General features: G+C 35.3%; 1 protein-coding gene across 2 annotated transcripts in view; it reads left to right on the top strand.

Annotated features, from left to right (window-relative positions):
• The window catches only part of LOC145690896 (uncharacterized), a 74832-nt gene that overhangs the window by 7107 nt on the left and 40703 nt on the right, over window positions 1-27022 (top strand). The window contains exon 1 of one of the 2 annotated variants that reach the window (XM_081766309.1): window positions 25803-26345. The exons of the other annotated variant lie outside the window; for it this stretch is intronic. Within the exon in view, the coding sequence (XP_081622435.1) occupies window positions 25984-26345 (362 nt within the window). The 5' untranslated portion in view covers window positions 25803-25983. Of the gene's footprint in view, window positions 1-25802; window positions 26346-27022 lie in introns of those variants that run through there. 2 annotated transcript variants of the gene reach the window in all.

Here is a 27022-nt window from a genome sequence, read left to right as displayed (position 1 = left end):
TTTCCTAAGCAAGTTCCTTTGAGAAAGTTTGCTATTTCTTTAATGGTGATGTAAATAAACACACCCATCGTTATTAGCAAGACACCAAACCATCCTGGACAAATCTCTCTAGAGCAACGATCGGCAAAAGTTTATTGTGCCTAATTTTATAAGCGACTCAAGGGTGAAACACTTGTTAACGAAAGCAATGTCGTGTATACAGCAATGTTGTGTGCCTTTCGTCTGACAAAATATAAAGTGTTTTGTAATCTTTAGATACTTTTCCTATTCTTTCTGTTACCCTTAGTTGTGTAGAACGGCTTCGAACAAATAAAAAAGCGGTAAAAAGGCGCTAAAAATATATTATGTATTTTGTTTGTTACCTAACCATAACGGCCTAGGATCATCTTCGGTAGTATAAAAAATGCTACGTGATATTCCATTCACGGAGGAAAGGATGCTCTAAATTTATTTCTTATTCATTTTGTCTGCCCAGCTTGTCAGAAATTTAATACTTTCTTTTGGGAGGATGCTGAAAAGACAGGGCAAAATAAAACGTCGTGCACCTCCTACATTTTAAATTTTGTTACGTGGTTGCTCAAATTATTACTAAAGAAAGCACTATAAACTAAGATGTCTAACGTTACTACATTATGTAAGGGGGCATATTCAGCAATAATAATAATAATAATAATAATAATCAAATATGAATGTCTTTGGTGAGCCGAAACTATGTGACTCGAATCACTACATGTAGAGCTTTAAGATGAGTGGTCATAGGGGAGGAAAAACAGGATTTTTCTGTCTGACTCTCTAACGTAAAGATTATGTGCTGAAGGTAAGAAGCAATCATCAACCTACAATTGGTTGCATTTACGTAGAATATCAGTTACTTGAGTTCTCCTCCTTCGGGCTATTTACCTCATGTGGTAAATTCAAAACAATTTCAATTCAAAACAAATACATTGTAAAACTTTTCCGTAATTAAACATCTAGGGAAATTAAACATTTAACAGCCAAATATGTTATCAAAATGTCTAAACAAGTAGGTAGAAGACTATTTAATGACAAAAATTGTGAAACTTTATAAACTTTTCCAGATTAGAATTAACGTTTACTGGAAAATATTCGCTACGCATCAGCGAGCATATTGTGAGCAGTGAGCACAGGGAAAAATAGTTACGAAACTCTTTGCAAACAAAAATTAGGGACACTAATGCAAGTGTGACAACGACATTTTTCTTTTTTTTGTATCGTCATGAGTTTTACACATATGTTACAATTTGGTTCCTTCCCACATAAAAAAAAAAATAGCCATAGTAAAAATGACAACTGCCGTCTTTGGGGTTCACACCAGCTACCTCCGGCATACAGACTCGTTGGTTTCACTAACTGAGCTATTTGTTTTATTACGTGAACTGAACCTGTTCTACAGTAAAGATGATTTTTCATTACGATAGTGCTGCCAATACGTCCTTTTCCATAGGTAATTTCCACTTTTTGCTGTATCTATACGTTAAGAGTTAGTGTAGGTTCATATATTTGGAGTTCGCAGATAATGTATGTAGTAAGACATATTATAAATATTTTGTTAAAATTTTCGTTTGTGGATTTAATCCATATTTCTCTCAATGACAGATGTCACTGCTTTGTTTTGAACTGCAGAATTCCCTCGCGTTCTTGAAAATTCCCACTTTAGCAGAGTTGATAATTCTCGTGATTTCGGTCGATTTAATGTTTTTTGCTTATTATTTATTTATTTTAAGCTAATATCTAACACAAATATTGAAAACGGGTTTGTTATTAACGTTTCCAGCAGGGGAAACCTTCCGAAATTTCCAACATATAAAGAAAACGAAGATATTTTGAAAAAAACTTCAAATTAAAGGGACGCGTCATTTATTTTGCGCACAGTTGTACATTTGAGAAGTGTATTTTAAATATTCGACTTTTCGTTTTAGTATATAGAGTTCGTGTATGCTGACATCACCATTAATATTTAATTTTATTTGAGTGCGTTTTAACTCATTTTTTATTGTGGTGTACTAAGACGTACTCAAAAAATTCCAGCGGAGCGTTATTTATTTATTTATAAATTAGCCCTCTAGAGTCCAGATTAAGAATATAACCGTTAATACAATATAATTAAATACATCCCGCCTTTCGAACAAATGTTTTTAGTAGCATAGAAAAATACACCTTCTAAATGACATTTTGTTCTTCAATGCAGGTTCACATTAAGAAAGCACAATGATGGATATGAATCTAAGGTTCTATGATAGAAAAGATGTATACTTCTTTAAATAAAACTATTGTCAACTTTTATTTGATTTCCTGCACGGGGGAATATTTTCTGTGTTCCAGTCGCTGAAATTGCAAGAACATGAAAGTACAAGAAACCAAGATGGACAATAAAGCTACGGAGCCAATTGTTTATAGTTTAACTATGTATCAGATTTTTAATATTTTAATTTTCCTTCCCTTTTTTTCAAGTTGCACCTTTTGTCGATTTTATATATTTTGCACACTTTTTTCGATAGTATTCCCCAAAATATGAGTTATCTTTTCAGTACTGTAACATTTACCATACTTCATGCTGCCTTTTTGCACAACTCGGTACTCTGTGCTCTTGGAGATGAAAATGTTGGGCTCTTCATTATAAAATCAGCAAAATGACAGGTGAACTCTTAAAATTACAGTTAGATTTTACATTTCAAATAGTATTACCAGTGGGCGGAAACGAAGAAACGAAACTGTTTTCGGATTTAGTTCTGTAATTGTAGTGTCCCAAATCCCTTATATTATGCCAGAAAAAAAAATTACATGCTTGACAGTTGCACAATTAGCATTTGCAGGTAGCTCGAACTATATAGGAAACTGTTTTGAGTATTGTTTTAAGCTTATGCATTACCCGTTACAAGAATTTCAATGATCAAACATGGATATCTTTAATTTATACTATTGTTTCCTTTTAAGATTATGGCCTGCAACCCCCCGGTCTTGGTCGATTTCTTGCAGTCCTTTCTACGGCACTTCTCATGCCTTATTCTTCTTTGTAATTGTCTGATTCCTTTGGTTCCATATTTTGGTTAGCTATAACTCAGTAAGTTACGGTTATGCATTTTAAATGTTCCATGGTCTGAAATTTAAACTCAATCCGCTTCTCCCTCGTGTTCTATTTTTACGTTATTTTTTGAATTTAAAAATTACTCTAAAAGCATATACCTTACAAACATAAAAATCTTAAAAGACCTGGGAGTGAATCAAGAAACTACTTTCTTTATTTGTCTTCAGTTAGAAAAATGGTTATTATTTGCATCAAACCTTCGTGATTCCTTCTCATTTTATCGTCTTATGGTGGACAGGATAAAGTAAGGGTCAATATGGAATTAGAACAAGAAGATAGCGCTGGCAATCAACAGGGATATCATTAAAACTTTGTTCTTGGCTTTCTTTTCATTGTTTCAAACATCATTTTGTTATGTTTCATTCACTTATCCATTTGATCTGTTACCACACAAGAAAACAAACACACCTAGAATCACACACATATATTATAACGATTGTTAAAAAAATTATCTTTACCTGTTCCAGGTTATTTCTAGGAAAGTTCATTTTGTTTATAACAGATTTTCACGTCTTTGTTTATAAAGATTTATGATTTGTGCTAAAGTAATATATGACTCTTTTTTATTGTTTCCGTTATGTTTTCTTCTCGATATATTCTTCACTATATGTTTAGCACGTTCTGAAATTCATTTATTTTTATATCTTGCCTCTACGTTAGTTATTTTTCTAATATCAACAGTGTTCTCATTTCTAGCAGCGTCAAAATGAAAAGCTGTGGGAGGCGTAGCCCTGAAACCATTAGCTTGGAGCACTACTTCTAACGTAGAGACATTATTACATATTCGTATTTTATGTTTAACTGGCTGATGAGCAGTAGTATATAAAGTCATATTACAAAAATACGCTCGCAGACCGTTTGAACGCTCAAAATGTTAGTTTCAAAATCACATAATTATATTCTGTTACACTCAATAAATCATCTACATCAAACATAAAATGAGGACCTTGGAGTTCAAGGAGACTAACTGACTTTTAAAGTAACTTTATTTATGCCGAAGGAATGGATTGTCCATAGTGAAGTATATGAAGTGGGAGGAGAACCATGACAATATTGACTCACTGGTAGACAGCCTTGGCTGGTTTAAACCAAGGTGGCTGGTTTAAACAACGAAATAGGAACGAAAAATGCTTTAAATCGTGTGAACTTCATGGTGACGTTTCCACATATCAAACCATCCGCATTACGTTTATCTACTTTTCACCTTTTAATCAAGGGGTCCCGTGTTCAATTCTCGTCGAACCACAACCCATCTTTCAAGTGTATGCCAAGTAGCGATTCGAGGTGTCCCTCTAAGCGAAAGTCTTCTCCGTAATAACTTTGGTATTTCATAAGGATGTTAAGCCTAAACATACGAAATGAAACCAAATTATATATTTCTACTTGAATGAATGCCTGTTGTTTTATAAAGAAGCCAAGGTTGCTTAAATATATTGATAGAAATTGGCAAAATTTATCAACTGCCTACGTAGCTTTCAACATCAGCTTGGATTTGACTTGGTTTTTATTTTATTGAATGATATCTACATACCAAGTTTGTAATTTAATACCTCAGTTTTAGCGTAGTGATTATGATACGTTGACCTTAAAATTTTACATACAAATACATTTAAAGAGTCAGGATTTACCCAATGGCTGAGGCGGGAATTTCCCGATTTGTGTATAATTTTGTATAATGTTTTTACTTGTGTAACTGTTTATTTATTTATTTATTTATTTATTTTTGTCCTTCTGAAATGACTCTTGACATTATTTTAACAAGCAGGCCTATGCAAATATCTGTACAACGTACTTTTATCAGGAGTCCTTCGTGAGTAAGTTGGCAATCCCATTTTTGGCCAATTAGTCCCGGTTTCGTGTTCAAATGGACAATTTATTTTGCATGTAAGCCGAGAAACGGTTTGGATTCGGCTTTAAGCTTATGTGACTCCTTCAGCATAACCTTGTTGCTGCATAATAACACCAAGGCGAAACAAACTAATTTCTGTCCATATCTAATATAAATACATGGAGTAAATTATTTAAACCAAAAAAACCTGGTTTAAACCAAAAAAACCTGTTTTTTTGTTTCTTTCAATAATAACCATGGTTTTTGCCAACCCTGCTGGTAGATCCTCGAGTGGTTCTCTTAGTTTGCATATTTTGCTGCGGAGGGTCTTTTCTGAATATAAAAAGATCTTATTGGAAACGTCATACATAACATATATCCCTTCTATTATAGGGATCTCAAATGAGCAGCAGTGAAATAAATGCACCTTTGTACTATATTTAACGAGATTGAACTATGTAGTTTCTAATTATAACTAATAGGTTAGCACTTTTGGAAACGGTGGTTGATAAAATCACATGGAAAGGTGATGTAAAACGGTGTTAGTCTAGTTTTTATTGTGCTATACTGGGTTTAAAGTTTTACACGTGTTGATATCTCGAAAATGCAGTTATCATAGGGTTTAATTTGGTTTCAGACATCTTAATTACAATTGATGCAGTGCCACATTATAGCAGTGAATCAGAAGTCTGGACACGGTGGAATAAGTCGAGAACTGAACTTCGGATCGAAAACCAAAAAACACGTCTTTAATAATAATAAAAAAAATATATCTGATAAAACCAAACTCAACCCTCTAAAGTCACCCCGTGGTGGTTCGAGTGGGATCAGCTTTGATATTTCAAACGGAAACCCAAATTTTTGATTGAAGATTTGGATTCTACTGCCCAAACTGTAAAGTTTCATCAACACTTTTTCGTCGATGCATATCATGACGCAGTTATCGGCGAAAATAAATGGTCCCTAAATACTCACATTTCTTTCATAAGCTTAGTAGTATTTCCGACCTCTGTTCTCGTTCAGTGTCACTGCTTCTCTTCTCTGTTCCTTCTCATCACTGGATAGAAGCACACTACACACAGACATAAGACACAGAACTAGGCATACTTTCTTCATTCGGGCTTGGAGCAGTATCAGTGTTACAATCCAGAAAATTCAAAAGCGGCGAGTAGAGAACAAAAAATAAAACAATTAAAAGTAAAAGGAAAATTAAAGAAAATTATAGCTATTGAAGTTTCTGCTTCTTGCACTATGGTGTTTTTTGACTTCTGTGTCTGAGATGAAAATGTGTTCATACAACTGTTTTCTAATCGCTAAAATGTGACATTCATTAAGGTCGATTGTACCGTTCTCTGATAGAGATAAATTATCGGAATGATCCAACCTTGTCGCGGTAGTAGATCTCATCTTACACAAAATAACACATGACCACTGCGACCAGTGTTATCTTGTCTGACGATTAAAATATATCAGGATAGTGTAGAATTGGCCCTATAACAGGCAAATGTGCGAATGGTGTGAAATTACCAAAAATAGTCTGTAACTGTCAAGTTAATTTATGTTTGAAAGAACGGCTGAACCAAAAGTTTGGCCACGGTAGAGTAACTGGAAAAATACATTTCTAATCAAAAAAGCGCAAAAAAAAAATTAATATGTTTCAAGAAACTATCCGATGATATCAACGCAACACTACCCCACCTTCTGGAAAGGAGTAGGGGGCATTAATTTTTCAAAAGGAAACTCCAATGTTTTATTGAGGATTTGGAGACTACATCCCCAAAAAAATGTAAGGTATAATCAAAACTTTTTCGTCGATGTGTGATATCGCGCTGTAATGGGCGAAATTAGATGCTCTCCTCTTCGTTCATGAGCTTGATATTAGCTCCGACCGTCTGTACGCAGTGCAGTATTTTGAGAAATACGCGCCTGATCAACAAAGTTATTCAATGGTATCATATGTTACCTCACCCTACTACTAGGTGGGGTTAGCTGAAACATTTGAAATGAAAGCTTTTATTTCGTATTGCAGAGTCGGCATCTGCGCTCAAACCTGTATATGATTTATTCGAAAGATCGTTGTCGCTGTGTGACGTGGCGCTGTAATGGCGAAATCAGGAGAACTTCCTATATGAACTTTAATTAGATTCAATGCTGTGGACATGGTGAAATAAGTACACATGTGATCAAAAAACTAAAGAAAATGTTTGACTATTGGGTTTCTTAGGATGTTTATCGTTCCTTTTTTGCAGTGGGACGCGAGGGACGGGACCTACAGTTGAAAGTGGAATCCAAACCTCTATTAGGTTTCGGAACCGAGACGTTCCCCATGAACAATTGCCGACGAAGTTCGTCCGGCCGTCGTCGGTTATTGGGTGGCAGCAGCGAAAAGGATGAGTTAGTGCTGGTTCAAACGCGGTTGCCTATTTGCCGGCTTGGCAGCGGATATCGTGACGGCCCCGCCACTGTTCAGGAATGACAGCTATGAGAAAGACTGTGTTCTTTTGCCCAGCGGTAACACGAAGTCGACCCCCGAAGCGACGGCATCATGAAGATTTTCGCCATCATTTCGCCTGACTTGTGCGAGTAGTCTCACGAGACTGCTCGCGGCCTCGCAGTTTCAGATGGGTGAAATTAGTATGGAATTCTTTCTTTTCTTCTTCTTTTCTTCTTCTTCTTCTTCTTCTTCTTATTATTATTATTATTATCTGATAGCAGTATTAGTAGGAGTAGTAGTAATAGGAATTGTAGCATTAGTTCTAGTAGTAGTAATAGTAGTAGTATTAAAACTAGTAGCAGCTGTAATAGTAGTAGTAATTGTAGCATTATTAGTAGTAGTTGTAGTAGTAGTAGTTTACTAATAGCAGTAGTAGTGATAGTAGTAGTAGTCTGTAAACGGTAGTAGTTGTAGTAGTAATAGTTTACTAATAGCAGTAGTAGTGACAGTAGTAGTAGTCTGTAAAGGGTAGTAGTTGTAGTAGTAATAGTTTACTAATAGCAGTAGTAGTGATAGTAGTAGTAGTCTCTAAAGGGTAGTAGTAGTTCCCCTTAGAATACTTCGTAATGTTTGTATGTTAGCTTCCCCCAATATTCTAAACTTTTTAGTTCTAATATAGTAAAAACTCATGCATACTGTCACAGGAATCAGACCCACAAGTCTTCATGATCAGATAGCAAAGGCTGTATGATACCACACGACATTTTGGTCTTATCTTCGTTAGTAAGTACATTATCTAGGCATGCATGTTTTCTAGTCTGTTGTTCATTAACGTACTAATAGTTGTGAGATCTGAGGATATCACAGAAAAGACTTCGTACCGGTGAATGAATTAGAACGTGAATGTTCACGTCACCAATAAAGAATACTTTATTTTTTTATTTATTAAGATAAATGTTTAACTCTTACCAATCAGCAATGAAAATGTTGTTATCTGAGTTTGGGGTTCGATATATAAACACAATTATACTTTTGTGCTTTTTAGTAATAATGCAACTACTTCAAAGCTCTGTTCAATACAAAAACATTTTATATTCAAAACAGTGTATTCAATATTAAACGATTTTTTTTTTTAGATATATACCTACACCACCATGCAGTATTGAATCTCTACAGAATATAGCGGCTAACCTATATCCTGTTGGAACATACGAATGTATTTCTTCATTTGCAAGCCAGTGTTGATTGATGCATAATATATCACAGGGAACTGTATCTAAGAAAATTTCAAGTTCAGCCAACTTGTTTCTTAATGATTGAAAATTTAACTGGAGTCTTAGTACATTGTGCTTAGTACCATGCTTCATAGAAAAGCTATTATTATTATATCTTGCCTCTATTATACCACTTATATCAGCAAAATGAATAGACGTCGTTAAACTTGAAGTTTTCACCCGGTCCTAAGCAATTTTATTCATGGAGTCGGGTGAATTTAGTTTCCCTGTGCTACCCATGGCATCGCTATTTCTTTCTTACTTTCAAAGTTACTGGCTACGTCCTTATCAACTATTTCGCAAATCTTAGTACTTAATTCATCCTTACCCTTTTGATTGAGATGCATACCGTGCTGAATGTATATTTCTCTACCTAACTTACTGATATCCACCATTACAACATTCTTAAAGTGATTGCAAATTGTTTTTAATTTTAAGTTAATGCTTTGTACAGTTTTATTAACGCACGAGTCTTCAATAAGATCATGGCGATAAGGGATATTTACCACAATTGTTTTACAGTTATTCAACATAGAGAGTTGATTTGCAAATCTACTAACAGCCTCAGTACCTTCATTCCTCGCCACACCATTTGTTTCATTTAATATTACTACACAATCGTTACTATCTTCGTTATTTACAATATTGGGATTAATACTAGGCAGCATAACAACGCTTTTAGCTCCAGGCTTGTATTTCCTTGCACTGCCAACTTACACACAATCTTAGTCAACGTCTTGCGAATAAAATCAAAAAAGTAAACACACTGCTGAAAAAGACTGCACTTATTTAATATAAAAACACATTTACGTCTGATGAGGATCTTGACTAGAAGATCCAAATGTCACGTGTAAATGTGTTTTTATATTAAATAAGTGCAGTCTTGTTCAGCAGTGTGTTTATTTTACTGCCAACTTGTGTTTAGAATTACTATTCACTTTCTCGGACAGTCCACGACCGCGACTATCACCATATATGTACACTTGCGCGTCTGTCCTAGGCTTTCTTCTTGCATTAGTTTTATTGTTTGTAACTTTCGGCACGTTTGGTTGCATAATAGTTTTTCCCTTGCACATAGGTATCCTCGTACTATTCTTCTTTTCTGAGTTTCTTAAAGGTTTTTCATTTGAATTCACGTCTCCCTCACTTCCGACGTTTCCCAACACACTGTATGTTTCGCTTACAATTGTTTTACCTGATAACACATTAGAATATTTGGGTCTCGGCCTAGTGTAACTTATATGTTTTTTTTTCACTGGTTGGAGATGTTTTAAGTTTGAACAATTGATTCTACTGACTTCACTTTTTGTTGCAATATTTCATTTTCTGATTTTAGTGTCTTCATGTCCTCCTGTAACATATTTATCACTTATAAAACGCTGTCAATGTCTTCATTAACATCACAATGGTTTATGCTTACCATGTCTGACTGCATGTTTCTCCCTTGAACTTCATTGCTATTAGCCACGTTGCCTTGTGCTATTACTCAAACTAGACCAAATGGAGCACAAAAGATTTAACCACCTTTCTTACATTAACTGATGATTTGAAGGTTATGGGGGCCAGGGCGAGGTCTTTGTAGCCCAACCACACTTATTTTTCTTAATTTTTCTGAAACGGTTACATAACAAACGTTGATAGTATAGAACAAATTAGACCAAATGGAGCACAAACGATTTAACCTTTTGTCAATGGCGCTGTTGAAAAAAAAACAAACAGGTGAATAAAAACTAATGATTTTTACGAACAGTCGCATTAGCGGAATCACCCTTACTTCCAATTCTCAAGTGGTTCCTCCCCCTCTTCCACCTAAAATCTCACTGACGTGCTGCAATTGTAGCAGCTTCAAGTACAGTTTGAGGAAATAGTTTCGTCTGTGTTTGCATTTTCAAACGCGCGAGTAGTTCCGTGATAAAGTAGCAAACATAGCCTATATTTTTATAGAGTTTGAAATATTCCAACGCGCTATCAATAAAGTGATAATTACTGTTTATGAGTGAAGTTTTGTTTCTCTAATCAATGTGTCGCTTCTTGAATACAAGCGAGATACAGAAGTTGGCTTGACAATATTACTGATGAGTCTCATGTTACCTATCGGAAATTAGTGGCTACTGAAAGTGATGCGGATTTAAGTAATGACAAGAGTGAATGAAGATTATATTGCTCATGATAGTGAAGCAGATAAGAACAGTGTAGATGCAGACTCAGATGCAAACGATATGGATGTGAGTTACAGTTACAGTGAAAATAGTGAAGATTGTTTCATTGGGAAAGATAGAAAAACAACATGGAAGAAGTAACTGGCAGCGCCGGCAAAGACAAAGTGTAAAAGCATTGTGAAAAAATGCTACGACCGAAACTTACTGCTAAAGTATCACTTAGTAAAATGTTTTTTTTTTATTTTAACAATATAGCCGTGATTGATGAAATTGTAAAATGTACTAAAAAGTATTTGGACAAATTACAAACAAGTTTCGACGAAGAACGCACCGCAGCTGTACAGCAATTTCAAGAGCGGAATAAATGGCTTTATTTCGACGTCTTTATTTGATTGCCACAAAGAAGGGAGCACGTGACGATGTAAGATCACTGTGGGCATGTCACGGAACAGGAATTCCAATCGTAAGAGCAGCAATGAGTTACACGAGCTTTTTAGTGCTACTCAGGGCATTATATTCGATAATTTCGAAACCCGACCTAAGAGAAGAGATATTGACAAGCTATAGACATACCACATTGACTTGACACCTAGTCTTCTGTTCCAAGCGCTACTATCGGCTGATGGAATCCACTCTCTTTCGCCAAGGCTCTCTTTTTTTTAGCAACAGCTGAACCCTTATTGACTTACAGATGGTTTGAGCTTTAGTTCGCATTTTTGCCATGAATCAAGACATTTTGAGAGCACTATAGCAGCAATTCGAAATGTTCTAAGTAATTTACTCAACAATTGCATGCATTACTTCAAATAAACGTTACTAAATATATTGTTTGTATCTCCAAATGTCAATGTTGGAGAAAAGCAAACGCGCGAGTTGTTATGTCACTAAATTTGGCGCGAGTGACAAAAGGTTAAGCTGCTTTCTTACATTAACTGATTATTTCAAGGTTGTTGGTGGGCCAGGACTAAGTCGTTGTAGCCTCACGACTATTGGTTTTCAATTTACTTGGAGAGTATAACAGAACTAATTCTCTTACTTTGGAACAAATTAGAACAGATGTAGTACAAACGAAATTATATTTTTTTGCTTGTGGCAGATGGGGGAGGGAGAGGTAGACACAGATTCAGGGTTCCTTACTTTGGAGTGGTTACGTAGGCGGGCGAGTAAATCTAAGTTAAGAACAGTGACATATCAACCATTTTGGAGCTATCTGAGAATTTCGGGGCATCTTTTCGTAGCGCTTTGCGTCAACGCATGGAAAATTTGTGTTTTACTTTGCGATTCCTGGTATTGTACTTATACTTGCTTATTGCGTTATTTACATTGAGATGAATCCGCTGATTTTGTGCCAGACATTACGAAATAAGGCCTGCAGACAGTATTGTAGATTGGAGAATGTGTTAACTTCTATTACTTTGGTGAGCATTGCGACTAATATTTAGCCCGAAAATGAATGCTACGAAAAATATTATCATTTTTTTTTTCGTTACAAAGTAAGTTGATTATAGAACGCTTTTTGAAAGGCCAAAATCAATACACTAATGGATTTAATAACAAATAGCAAAATCATTATTGACCTACATATTTCGTAATGCAAATAGAATAACGAAAAATATCGTATGGGTTAACCAGGACACTCAGTAATTATTTGCGTTAACACAATGCGAAATTTGCAACTTAGGTAGCGACTATGGGCATAATAATTATAACGATTGTTTGCATTTTTGCATTACGTTGCTATAATCAAATTTTTTGAGAAAACTGATACGAAATGACAACCAACGACAGTAACTCTGGCGACTCTTGAATAGTGATGGGTAAATAAACGGAAAGATATTTTTCGGGAATATTCCCTAAGAAAATTCTCGGAAAGATTCCCAAAATAGGAATTTTTCTTAGAAAATATGTACAATCACAAAGAAAATTTATTTATTTATTTATTTCATTTTCCGCCGTAAGAACTTAGCGTTCATGGCTTCGTCAAGAAATACAGTTACAATGACAATTATTAAAAATAAAAATTAGAGATACGCTACAATTAATAATACAATTATTAGAAAAATAATATATAATAATACAACATACATAATAATAATAATACAAAATATATACGTAAAAATAATACTTAAACTAAAAGTGTATTTTTAGAGAAAATATAAATTGTTCCTTGTTTTATATATTTCAAAATTGAAATAAATCTTAATATTTACATTACAAAGAAAGATCACACTGAAAATATTCATCTAAACCTATGGAAAGATGTTTAAGTAACAGCAACTAGAGGTATATTTTAAACTGCAGGTTTGCCATTCGTTTGACACGATCTGGGAATTTATTATAAAGTTTTATTCCAATGTGGTGTAACGAATTTTGAGTTCTTGTTAGACGGAAATTTGGTATATGAATATGATTGGTTGTTCTTGTGTTGTATTGGTGTAGGCCCGAATTGAGTTGAAAGTTTCTTTTATTCACATGTATGAATGATGTTGTTTCGAGAATGCATATACATGGCAATCGTAATATTTTGTATATGAATGTGATTGGTTGTTCTTGTGTTGTATTGGTGTAGGTCCGAATTGAGTGGAAAGTTTCTTTTATTCACAGGTATGAATGATGTTGTTACGAGAATGCATATACATGGAAATGGTAATATTTTGTATATGAATATGATTGGTTGTTCTTGTGTTGTATTGGTGTAGGTCCGAATTGAGTGGAAAGTTTCTTTTATTCACATGTATGAGTGATGTTGTTTCGAGAATGCATATATATGGCAATGGTAATATTTTGTATATGAATATGATTGGTTGTTCTTGTGTTGTATTGGTGTAGATCCGAATTGAGTGGAAAGTTTCTTTTATTCACATGTATGAATGATGTTGTTTCGAGAATGCATATACATGGCAATGGTAATATTTTGTATATGAATATGATTGGTTGTTTTTGTGTTGTGTTGGTGTAGGTCCGAATTGAGTGGAAAATTTCTTTTATTCACAAGTATGAATGATGTTGTTTCGAGAATGCATATACATCTCAATGGTAATATTTTGTATATGAATATGATTGGTTGTTCTTCTGTTGTATATGAATATGATTGGTTGTTCTTCTGTTATATTGGTGTAGGTCCGAATTGAGTGGAAAATTTCTTTTATTCACATGTATGAATGATGTTTCGAGAATGCATATATATGGCAATGGTAATATTTTGTATATGAATATGATTGGTTGCTCTTGTTTGTATTGGTGTAGGTCCGAATTGAGTGGAAGGTTTCTTTTGTTCACATGTATGAATGATGTTGTTTCGAGAATGCATATACATGGCAATGGTAATATTTTGTATATGCATATGATTGGTTGTTCTTGCGTTGTATATGAATATGATTGGTTGTTCTTCTGTTATATTGGTGTAGGTCCGAATTGAGTGGAAAGTTTCTTTTATTCACATGCATGAATGATGTTGTTTCGAGAATGCATATATATGGCAATGGGAATATTTTGTATATGAATATGATTGGTGGTTCTTGTGTTGTATATGAATATGATTGGTTGTTCTTGTGTTGTATTGGTGTAGGTCCGAATTGAGTGGAAAGTTTCTTTTATTCACATGCATGAATGATGTTATTTCGAGAATGCATATATATGGCAATGGTAATATTTTGTATATGAATATGATTGGTTGTTCTTGTGTTGTATATGAATATGATTGGTTGTTCTTCTGTTATATTGGTGTAGGTCCGAATTGAGTGGAAAGTTTCTTTTATTCACATGCATGAATGATGTTGTTTCGAGAATGCATATATATGGCAATGGTAATATTTTGTATATGAATATGATTGGTTGTTCTTGTGTTGTATATGAATATGATTGGTTGTTCTTGTGTTGTATTGGTGTAGGTCCGAATTGAGTGGATTTTTTTCTGTAAAGAGTAGGAAATATTAATCCCTAAACGTCTGTCACGGGCGGGGACAAAAAAGAGAAGTGACTTCTGAGACACCAAGTGAATGTTACAAAACTCTGCGAATTCTTAGCTCAAAATGTTTTTCTTTAAACGGAAATGTATAAATTAGAAATTTTTAAACTTCACATAAGAGAAATTTGCCGAACATTTATATTAAAAATAAACTAAACTTTACTGTGTCATGGGCAGGACACATGGTTGTCACGGACAGGACACCGTGTGAATCAACACACAAAATCTCAATAAGAATGATTTCAAAAATGAAATAAAATCGAAAATAAGTCAATTTCTTAGTACTTCCTTCATTGGAGCTCCAGGTTTTCACTTCTATTGGAATATACATCATAAGCTCCCCCCATTATAATTAATGTTCCCGTTGTTTCTGAGTAGAGACTATTAATTGAAGGATCCTTTAGTACTTCCTTCATTGGAGCTCCAGGTTTTACTAAACTGAAAATGGTGTAACTGTCATCCAGCGTATTGCTGAACATTTGAGCAATCTTTCTGCCATGACTATCAGCTAAAATTGTAATAGGACTTTTAACATACCTTAAACCGGATCCTTCTACAGACCCTGCAGCAGGATCCAGCGACTTGGAAGAAAAGTTCGGTGTGATACCACTACACTTTAATTTTACAATTGAACTACCCCCCTTATTGTCCTCAGAGCCCATTTTCATTTCACTCATTATATTTTCACTTGACTTTCTCATATTACTACACGCACTACTAGTACTCGTTTCAGCACGTACACTTTTCACAACTAAACTATTGCTCTCTTTACTCTCATTTGGGATTTCAACTATAGCATTATTAAATGTTTCCTTCCTTGCACTTCTTCTCACACTGTTAGCAATAAGCACTTCATTTACTTCGTTTCTTTCTTCCCTTGCACTACTTACAGGTATGTTACATACCCTTTTTGGTCTTAAACCAATAGATCTAATTGCGTATAAACACGGCGTCCGGATGTATGCTACAGTGCTAGGTGCATCCGGAGGAAGCAGGCGTGTCAGCGATTTTGGATATGCGATTTGGTAGTGAAACAGATGTTTTTGGCAATGATACTAGCTTGAATGGCACTTCATATTAGTAAAGCTCCACCAGTAAACAGTATACTGTGTCTTTCACACAATTTCAACAACTAACATTCGTTATTTTTGTATAATTCTATAAAACGCAAACAAGATATGTCACAATCTTGACATATACGCGCTATTACCACACTGTCTTTCTCACCACTAAATCATAGCAAGTGTACTTCTCCGCCAAATAGTCACTTCCGCCTCCACATACAGTAACCTTTACTATATCAAACAGCCTACAGGAATCACTATTCCCTTCACCTGACTTTAACTTACTCTTCCTCTCAAACCAAAATAAATTCTCCAATTCACCCTGTAAATTTCCAAAAATTGGTCCGGCGATACAACACTTATGCGGTGAAGTCCTTGCACAAGCACAAAGTACAGGGATTTAGTAAACGTTCCCTTGAACGTAAGCACCAGAAGCCATAAACACAACCTATACAAACCAGTGAAGTGCAAGGTGCACGTAACCATGTGTATGGAATACTTACCCTTGCACTTTCAATTCCATACTCTTGATTTTCCTACATATGTTAATGGCACCCACGGAACAGTCAGAATATTATTCAGATAGTCACGAAAATTAGCATGTTGTGCATGTTTTTTTTTTGTTTTTTTTAAACTAGATTTAAAATTTACATTTTATAATCAGCTTAACCATGAAAAATTGTTTCAAAGGAACTATGGCTTAAATTACTGTTTAACTGCTGAAATATAATATACATTTTAGACAAGTTAATTCATTTAAAATATCCAGATACAATTATAAATACAAAATATTCAATTTACTTTTATATGTGACTCGTTTGATTGGTTGCTGGAATCTTCCCAATCTTCATTCAAATAATACACAAACAACACATCAACCGATAACACACAATATGGCGTATGTTCACGTTACCTTATTGTCATGGGTACATTCTTTGGTACGAACTTACTGTACCCATAAATTTTCCATGTACCCACTAATTCATGGGTAAGAGGCTGAGATGCGGTGTGTACCCACTAAAGTCTTCGGTACATTGAATTCTCATAGGTACATCAGCGAAGTACCTTATATTTCATGGGTACTTGTGCAAAATCATGGATACTGTTTTTAGAGTGTATCAGCAGTGGAACAACTGAACGGTCGAAGATTTATCGTGAGTAAGTGAAACATTAATTATTCGAGCCACCTAGCCACTTTTTGTTGAAGGAAAGTAAATGGAAATGAAATGAAAGGTTGAAACAATCAAATAAAATTGAACAAATCTACTTGACCGCTTGTAATCTCTTAATGTTCACTTAATTTGTGTAATTCAGATTCAGCAACACGTTCTTTGCACAGTTTAATTAGGTTTTTTTGATTTGTATCGTAAAGTAGTTTCTTTTTTATTCGTTAATATTAGTGTTGAAATTAACCATCTTCACATATTTCTATTTTACGGTCAACCGTATGTGCCCAGCTTCGGGTTTTGGATAAGATATAAGTTCGGATTAATTGTGATTTACCGTAGTAAAGCTGGGGTGAATGCATAGGTTTATAGAATTTTAACAACGGCAAAAAAACACAATTACAAACACATGGCGACCATGACAGGAAAAAATCATCAATCTTCGGGTGTAATTGTGCCCGAAGATACTACTGATTTACTTGGTAAACCCGACAGTATTTAGAACAGGTATTGTAGTATTTGCGTATAGAATCCAAAGTTTGAGTCACGTAGTATATGTAGCAGACTAGTTAAATTTAGTTTCCTTGGAAATTGTTCAAACTCGTGAAAAAGGAAAGAGAAAATAATAAGCAGGCTTTAAATAACATAAAGTAAATTTAATTAGTATAGGAATATTACTAGTATAAGTTTTTCGTAAGACATTAAAATATAACATTTTTATCTTTGTTCGCAAAATTGTTCTCCCCTCAACTTCCAATATTACGCACAGATGAATACACACCAATCAGCTGATCACAGACGAACGCACACCAATGTAGACATAACCTTCTGTTTGCACCGTTATTTATACTTATGCTAAGAATATTGTGAGAAAATAATTATAGAATACGTGTTAAGATATGTTAAAATAAATTAATAAGTTTTGAGAAGTGTCAAAAAAGAGAAGGTTTTGTGCAATTGAAATAATGACACATTAGTTTCAGAAAGTCGTTTGTTTACACTTTGTTGTTGAAGTTAGGCGTTCGTATTTTTCACTTTTATATTGTGAATTAGTTGTTTGTAACTTAAATAAATATTACATTACATTAGAACAAATTCAAGCATTGTTAGAGAAACAGTCTGGTAAATTAGAGCAGAAACTAGAAAATAACAGTGAACGTTTAGAACATAAAATTGAAAGCAATAGAGAATGAGTAGATGAATTAATAGGTGAATGCAAACAGTCAATAACAGAATCAGCAAAAGAATGTAAACAGTGCATAACCAAATTAGCGAAAGAGTAGACGTAGAATTGAGTTGAATTAGAAAGTAGACTTGAAGGTTTGAGTAGTACGATTACTGATTACTGAATTCAGTAATACGATTACTGAAATACGTTTGGAATTAACTAGCCTAACCAAACGCGTTGAATCACTTAGCGAAGAATATAGGAAAAGTGTTGGGCTATTACAGACATCCATACAAGCGGTAGAGATAGAGTGTAGGCAGACCACCGACGCCCAACAGCGTGATATTGATACTTTGAAACAGGAAGAGCAAGGGCTAAAAGGCCAAGAAGAGAAAATAGAAGAACACCAGGTGTTCACAAACAGAAAATGCGAGATTGTTAGTTTTTGTATGAACAGACAGGAAAGTGCCGTACGCGAATTAAACGGATATGTAAAGGAACTCGCGGAAAGGACAGGTGAGATAGGTGAAGAAGTACAAGGCCAACGGCAAATTCTAACAGTGAACGGTCAGATGGAACCGAACAAACCTTAGAAAGTTTCAGTGAACACCATAAAGCTACTGTTGAAATGATAATGGAGCATTTTGAGAAATTGCCCGCTGTTATCGTAAAATCCGAACATGATCAAAATATTACTCAGGAAATGCATAGATTAGAGAGAATAAATCGTGAATTATTAGTACGACAGGAACATATTGATAAATTGCGACAATTCCATATTGATACACGCACGTCACCACGTAAAGAGAATCAGTTCGATCATGTGTACCACGGCTCACATTATCAAAGTGAAGGATTCGAATCCGACGGCCCCCTAGTGTATTTATGAATATGTAATATTTGGCATAATTTGAATGAAATTTGTCGTAATATCCTCATATATATATATATATATATATACCTTCTGCGTGTGAGTGCCCCCTCCAAATATACAGAGAAATGGGCGCCCTTGCGTAGTACTATATACCTAGGTACTTGCTAGAATTACAGAAGGTTATTCGCTTTTTACCCACCCATTTTCGGTTCGGTGCTGCCATCTGGCGTATGATACTGGAATTATGGTCTCCTTACAAGGGCAGTGTTTGTCTGACCTGGTATACTAGCAGACACAGTTAAAGATGCTTTTGTCATGGAATCTGGAAAGTCCTCAAAACTTTCCCTTCTGTTCTTTGTGATATTTGTTAGAGATTTATGACCCCGTTACCTGAAAACCAACGTTGCTACTTCCCTCTATTGTCCCTTTGTTTTATCTTCCATTCATTGTTTTTTTTTTAATACTGAATTTTGTTGTTTATGAAATGTTACGGAAGTACGGCAACATTGAAGAGAATGACAGCGCAAGTGCTTAGTGATGGGTAAATTCCCGGGAAGATATTTTTCGGGAATATTCCCAGGGAAGATTCCCAAAATGGGAATTCATGTTCAATTAAAAAGAAAATTGCATTATATTGCTATATTATGGTTTCAAAGTTAAATTAATTTTTATATCACAGCATATTATTACTGTTGTCCACAGAGGATTCTTTAAAATCTATATAATCTGAACGGTACTATGTTACTTTATTAACACTTTATTATATTTAGAGAGTACGTTGAACTGTTTATGTATTTACAATATGTTCTATCAAATAAATATGTGTGAAAGAAATATATAGTAAATTATATAGTAACAATTTAAATGTAAATGTAAATGGATTTGCTCAACTTTACTCTATTACTGATATTATAAACACATTAAATTTATAAATGTTATAAACCAATTAGATTGGGTAAATGCTAGAAGATACATGTCTCATCAATTTATCAACATTTGCGCATACATATTTATTTTCACAAAATTTGCAAGATACTTACTTATCATTATATTTTAGCACGTAACATTGCCATACAAGACCTTTCATTCTACCTATTTCTCGAAATTCCGTACGTTAATTCACATGTAAAAGAAGTCCGAGTACCAAGGTGACCAGAATTTTCACTTGCGAAAACGGGACGCATAAGAATCAGCTGTGGAGGGGGAGTATCTGACTTCCAGATTGCATTTTGGGACTCAGCAGTTTTCTCAATTTACTAAATACACAAGTAAGAGTGATAACACACCGTTTCTAATATTACGTGTACCACACAACAAATAATGGTTCCCGATTGCAAGTTCTACCAGACAATTCTTTTAACTAGTTGAACACTCAGAATTCCCACTTGAACCACGAACACTCAATTCCCATTTGCATTGATGATTTATATTTTGAATAATAATTACTGGACACCTAGGTCATTTTTACTTAAAACGGGACATTTAGGCGTCCCGTTCGAGAATCAGAAAAAACGGGACAACGGTTAAAAAAAGGATTATCCCGGCTAAAACGGGACGTCTGGTCACCTTGCCGAGTACCTCTTCAGAAATTCGAGTCAGAGAGTGGAGACAGGCCGACGTCTATTACTAATGGCGGTTCAGGGTGTATTAATAGTACTTCATCTCTATTTCCACATAATTCTAAATTACCTTACAAAATCGTTCCTTTTCATCACTTGTAAATTAGTACTTTGCTAATATTGGCTGTTCTTTAGCATTGGGTCCAGCTTCTGTACCTACTTTTTTGCGATATTCTGTTCCGATGCGGTTGTTTTATGGTCTCATACGTTAAATTATGTTACCAACATTAAATTCAGACAGCATTGCAGAGCGCTCGTTAGCGAATGAAGGCGCTTAGAGCTCACATGGCACGTTGTTTTCTGTCTTCGTTACCAACAATTCACTTTCCTTTCTAACACAAATCACTTCCACTTACCTTTCCGTTTTGTATAGATCTCCTACTGCCCTAAAAAAAAAAAAAAAAAATGTGTTCGATACTTTCTTGACTACTTGAACATCGCTATCAACTCATTTCTTCCGTAAATCATCCTAATTTTTGCTAGTTTTTGGCGCCCCAATACTAAACAATTACCTTACATTTTGGTGCAAATGGAAATGGATCTTAAAAAATCATATTATTAGTTATATAAAGTACCGTCAAATAATTTTAACTTTTTTAACCGCCAAATTCTTTAAAACCTAGAAGCAAATCCCATAATGTATTAAATTAAAGTAATTAGTCATATGGTTCTTATAATTTGGAAGTAAAGTAGAGAAATGGAAATAAATTCCTTCCCGGGAATTTATATACCAGGGGAAAAACCGGGAATATTCCCATTTTTAAATTCCTTCCCACCGGGAATATTCCCACTGCACATCACTACACGTGGAGCTTAAGAACAGACCTGGGTTGTGTGGGGGGAAATGTGTAGTGTTTGGGGCAAGAGATCTCTAAGTTTGTCTCCAATAGTTACCGTAGGTTCGTAAGTGATGGTAGTGACTGTTATCAAATGGCACCGAAAATCAACGTCTTATTCCACGAGACGCTTACACATACACACAAAAGCCACGACCAGTTATTGTTGTCAAGTGGTAAAATTGTGTTAAAATTTTAAATTGTTCGCACTAACAATCTAAAGTCGCGGAAGAAGTCACAATCAAAAGTAGCACTTGAAGCAATAATAGGACGTATATTAAATAAAATTAGTATATGTAACGGGAGTTCGACAGTCAATCAAACCGCAATGGCATACAGAAATACAGGATTTGCTATTCCGGCTAAAACGATAAAGATGGATGGATACCTTCTGAAACACGAGAATACCTCTATGTAAGAGTGAGCTACACTAGCGACAAAAGATCTCAATTGAACAAAATCTGAACTAAAACAGAAAACTTTCGGGTGCCATTTCACTTTCCTCCGGCTGTAGTGATGGGCAAAATGATTCATTTCGGAGAATCGATTCATTTACTCTGATTCACTAAAATGATTCGATCATTTAATTCGTTCATATGAATTGGTTGTCAGCGCATACCCTTCGCGCAAGTGAATTGGTTGGGAATGATTCGCTCATTGAATCAGTTAGGTTTCCGCGCATGCATTTTGCGCAGGAGAATTATTCGATCATACGAATCGTTTGTCTGCTGCAACTCAAATGAATTGCTTGTGACGAAATACAATCTCTCTTTCTCTTGTCAACCACCTTTGCCATGTGACACGGGCAGCATTGCATTGGGTCCACAACAGCTCTGAAACGTGTTTCAAGCTTCATTGTCACTACGAAGTTAGCATATGCCCTTCCTCCCTCGCATCCTTAATTGTTTCAGAAACTAGTATTTGCGTCGGAGCGGTCAAAACTTGAAAGTGTTGCAATCTTCATTTTTTATTACCAAGTTCAATTTCCGAGAAAACATGCTTTGTTCAAAGTGATCCATCAGAAGCCCGTATACCGTAAATCATATTTAGCCCTTTAAACCAGAACGTTATACAGAAAAGTTAAATTGATGCAAAAACTAGAATTTTATTAGGTAGCGCATTTTATTCGTTTCTGCGTAAATGATCTGTTTCTTGCTGCAAGCACCAAACATCTCCCATTACCATTTTACTGATCGAAAAAATTGAAACTCAAGTGCCCTAGTATTGCACCATGACAAGCATGAAGTATACGTGGACCAGATATACTTCCATCGAGGTACGCATCGTTAACAGCGAACGTTAAAAAAAAAAATCTGTAGAGTAGGCCAGGCCCGTATTCACGGGGGGCAATGGGCCGCCCCCCTAAATTTTTACTGCTCCCCCTAGGATTTTCACGGTAGGCTTGCAAATGAATTATAGTGATGAACTATCATATGATTTGATCGCCGCCCTAACTTCTACCGGGCCCCCCTAAAATTTTGAGCTGGCTACGAGCCTGGAGCAGGCCCGTAATTAGGGAGGGCCACCAGCCAGGAGTCTTAATATCCCCTGTGGGCAACTGAAGCCCCCGCGATTACCTTGAACTTTACCTGAAACTTTTAGTTGTTTCTTTAGATAAATATGTCTTAAAAATAACAAGTCAAGAATAAAAACGAAAAGGGTCAAGTGAATCGGGCTAGGTACAGGCCTGATTTATGAACTTTCTCCGAGATAATTTTAGAACAACTGTCTTTCTATCTCTAGTTTTTTTTATATTGTATTATTATGGATAGAGATATAGAACCTTAAGGTGGATGTGTAACTTTCATGTTTTTACTTGTAAATACTAATAGCACTATACGATAGTGTGCTCATTTCTGGTATGTAGCTTCTCACATTTTCTTATCCCGAGTCTTACGATCTCTGTAAAGGATAAACCGTGTTCATGAACACTAGCGCAAATCCTGGGGGGTTGAGGGGGACATGTTCCCTCCAATCTTGGAACTGCAAGAGACTGTCCCCCAATAATCCGATTTGAAATGTAACTTTTAGGGAAATGTGTGATGATTTGTGTCCGATTGCCACAAAGGAAAGTGAGATGAAATTGATGTCCCCCCAGAATAAGCCTCAAATTTGCACGCCTCCCAATGTTGAAGACAACTCTTCTACCTGATCCTCCGCAGGATTGTTTTTTAACTTCGTAAATATTTTGAGCATCGCTTAACAACAACAACAAAAAAAGTCTTACTTGTCCCCCAATGTTCAAGACAGATTTGCGCCGCTGTTCATGAATATATATTTTCAGGAGGGATGGAGCCGTAATAATCGGCGATGTAAGTCGGGGATCCTGTCCCCGCTATTTGAAGTTCTTATTATTTATTAGGCATACTGATTTGTTAAATTACCCTGTTATTAATTTTGCGCATGTAAGATTTGCACATGTAAAATTTCAGATTAGAAGCAAATTTCTTTTCATGTTCTCCCATTTATAAAGTGCAAGTGATTTTCAAGAAGTAAAATTCATTTAATTAAAACGACTAAAATAGTTGGCAGTGTACAATACATAATATCTTTCACATGGTCAGATTAGGCTGGGCGCTTGAATGAAGAATAGCAAATACAACGTAAGCCACTGAAGTGACCACGAAATGGGTCAATATATAATTATGATAATTACTAAAATTTTAGGTCTAATACGTCTTTGTTGAAATCGAAATATCTAGAAATTTTTCATCTCGTCTCGATTTTTGTCTACAAAACGAGAGGAGAACTACTGTATATTTTCAAATTTAAGACGAGACGAGAAACATGACATCTCGATAAACAAAAACGAGACGAGAGGAGACATTTCTCAAGTATCGTCGACAATACTATTTCACCCAAGTGTAAGACCTCAAACACTGTTTTAATGTTACAGGATTCGTAATATAAAAACTATAAATTGATAAAGTGATTGCACGAACACAATGAAGAGTATTTATCAAAGAGGTAGATTTGGATTTGGAATGTAGATTCAGAAATTGCCTACACTGAAGAGATTTGGAAATGTACATTCAGAAATTGCCTACACTGGAAGTGCACTTTTGGACAGGCATTTAAATCTAAGCTTACTTTCCAGAGTACGTACAGAAGTGTATCAGAAAGAGCAAGCAAGGTGAAAATTTCGAACCAAGAAGATGAGCCCATTCGGAAAAGACCCGTACCACCTTCATCTTCAATATGGGCGGACTTCGATGAAGAAGTTGGACAGCTTTTGAACTCTGAAAATCCAACTGCAGCTGGAATTATTGAGCTCAACAAGTACCTGGATGAGCCATTAATTATTCGTACAGATGATCCACTTGCGTGGTGGAAGAGAAAACAATTTGCATATCCTCGTCTTTTTCAAGTAATGAAGAGAAGATTAGCTATTCCGCCAAGTTCTGTTCCGTGTGAACGAGTATTTTCGAAAACTGGACAAATACTTACTGAAAGACGAAATAGGTTGTCTTCTCAGAAAGTATCCATGCTCGTGTTTCTTCACGTAAATATGTAAAATCTGTGATGTACAGTGTAAATAGTGTTTTGTGTAAATATTTTAGTGCTGCTTAAATATACTGCTTAAATGCTGAATCTGTTTTAAGTTCAGTGTAGTGTATCCAGTTATCATAGATATAAATGATAAGACCACTTCGTGTAGCAAGTGCACTTAAAAGTGATGAGAAATAAGCCTATTTTATATAGCGCACATTACCTTAATAATCGCTCAAGAGCATATTAAAACCAACAGTAAAATTACATTACACATGAGCGAGCAACACTTTCAGTACTTGCGGATCCTGAGATAGCGAACAGTACAGAGATCGTGGCAAGCAGCAGGTAAGTATTTTAAAATTACTTTGTTTCCAGTAACGCGACTTCCATCCTTTCAGTTTCCACGTCGTCTGTGTATGTACACCGCATATGGGGAGGATGGACGTCTAGCCTGAGGCTACCTTGTCCAATGACTATATTTGTTTATTTTGTGTGTGTATATGACTCTTCATTGTATTGTGCGAAGCGGAACCCTGTTAAGATAGTGCGGTAGCACACGTTTCCTTCATTTCTCTCTCTCTTCTCCCACAACCCTTGCTTTGTAAGAGCATCTGCAAAAGCAACACTACCAATTCGCTCACTGCAATTTGATTCATAATTCTTACATTTCGATCTCAGCGAACAATTCAGTGAAAAGTAGAAATGATTCACTTGAAGAATCGATTCATTTCTGGAAAGAATCATAATCCATTTGATTCACAGCATGATTCGTTCATAATGATCGAATCGTTCATGATCGACACAACCCTATCCGGCTGCTACAAACAAACAAACAATTGCCGAGGGAGCGATCGTGGCTAAGGAAATAAGAAACTGCAGAAGATGATGATTTTAAATATAAATTGCTTTTGTGAACGTTCTTGTAAATCATTTCATTAACACTGGCAACATAAAATATAAGAGCAGTGTTAAATTCTTATTATATTTCAATTCACAATGGCTGATGAGGCGTCTGTTAAGTTGGAATTGATGTGCAAAGAAGAAATTGCTTTTGACTTACCTCAGGAAGATCCACTCGAAGGGAAAGGGTGGACATACGAACTGATGACTGACAAGAAAGAGTTAATATTATGCACAACGAAAGGAGAGGAAACAACGGACAAGGATACAGCTATGTGCTCTTTGGATGTGAAACTAAACGTTGATAGGGTGAAATCAGAATTTGCAGTAGAAGATCCTGAATTTGAAAGGAATATAGAGACGCCTGGAAAAATAGTGGTTCAGGAGACTTGCGCGTCGTACTCTAATGACTCCCAACAATTAACAACAAAAAGTTTAAATTCATTTCGCCCAGAAAGGTAATGTTCAATTTTTCATATACTAATTGGCTCAGATTGATAAAATGGTTACACGCGTTCGGAAAGTTTGTTGGTTAAAAGCAATACTTCACGAGAAATATTTAGGTATGGGAGACATCTCGAAAGTAAGTTGGTAACCTACAATTTGGAAATGGCATGGTGCAGATAGACCAGCTGTATACCAAATAAAAATAAGATCGATACGACTCATACAAATCTTATGTAGTTCAGACCTTGATAAACTAATTAATTCTTTATTATTGGTTACACACTTCTCACTAATTGTTGCACACATTTAAAATATGGGTGCTCGACAATATTGTTTTATTTATATAGAGACTTATGTAAAATAAGAAATCGTGAGAATGGTATTTATCCTAATATTTTCCAAATTTGGCCTATGTTTAGCAGAAGGGGTCCAACTCTTTTCTCTAAAAAATGTTACAATTTTGGTAATTTCTTTTCACATTCGGTTAGTTTAGGGTAGGGTTGGTTAGTTTAAGTTAGGTTAGGCTAGTTTAGGTTACGGTAGGTTAGTTTAGTTTATGTTATATTAGTGTAGGAGTCCCGCATAATTTTCCGAAAAAAACGATAGAATTTCGCTTATTTCTACTAATATTACGTTAGTTTAGGTTAGTTCAGGTTAGCTTACGTTAGTTTATGTTAGGTTAGGTTAG

The sequence above is a fragment of the Thermobia domestica genome, chromosome 7 (genome assembly GCF_964235325.1).
Source record: "Thermobia domestica chromosome 7, izTheDome1.hap1.1, whole genome shotgun sequence".
In the NCBI taxonomy this organism is placed as follows: Eukaryota; Metazoa; Arthropoda; class Insecta; order Zygentoma; family Lepismatidae; genus Thermobia; species Thermobia domestica.
The sequence above is the reverse complement of the archived record's forward strand: the minus strand, read 5'-3'. Positions and strand labels throughout refer to the sequence as shown.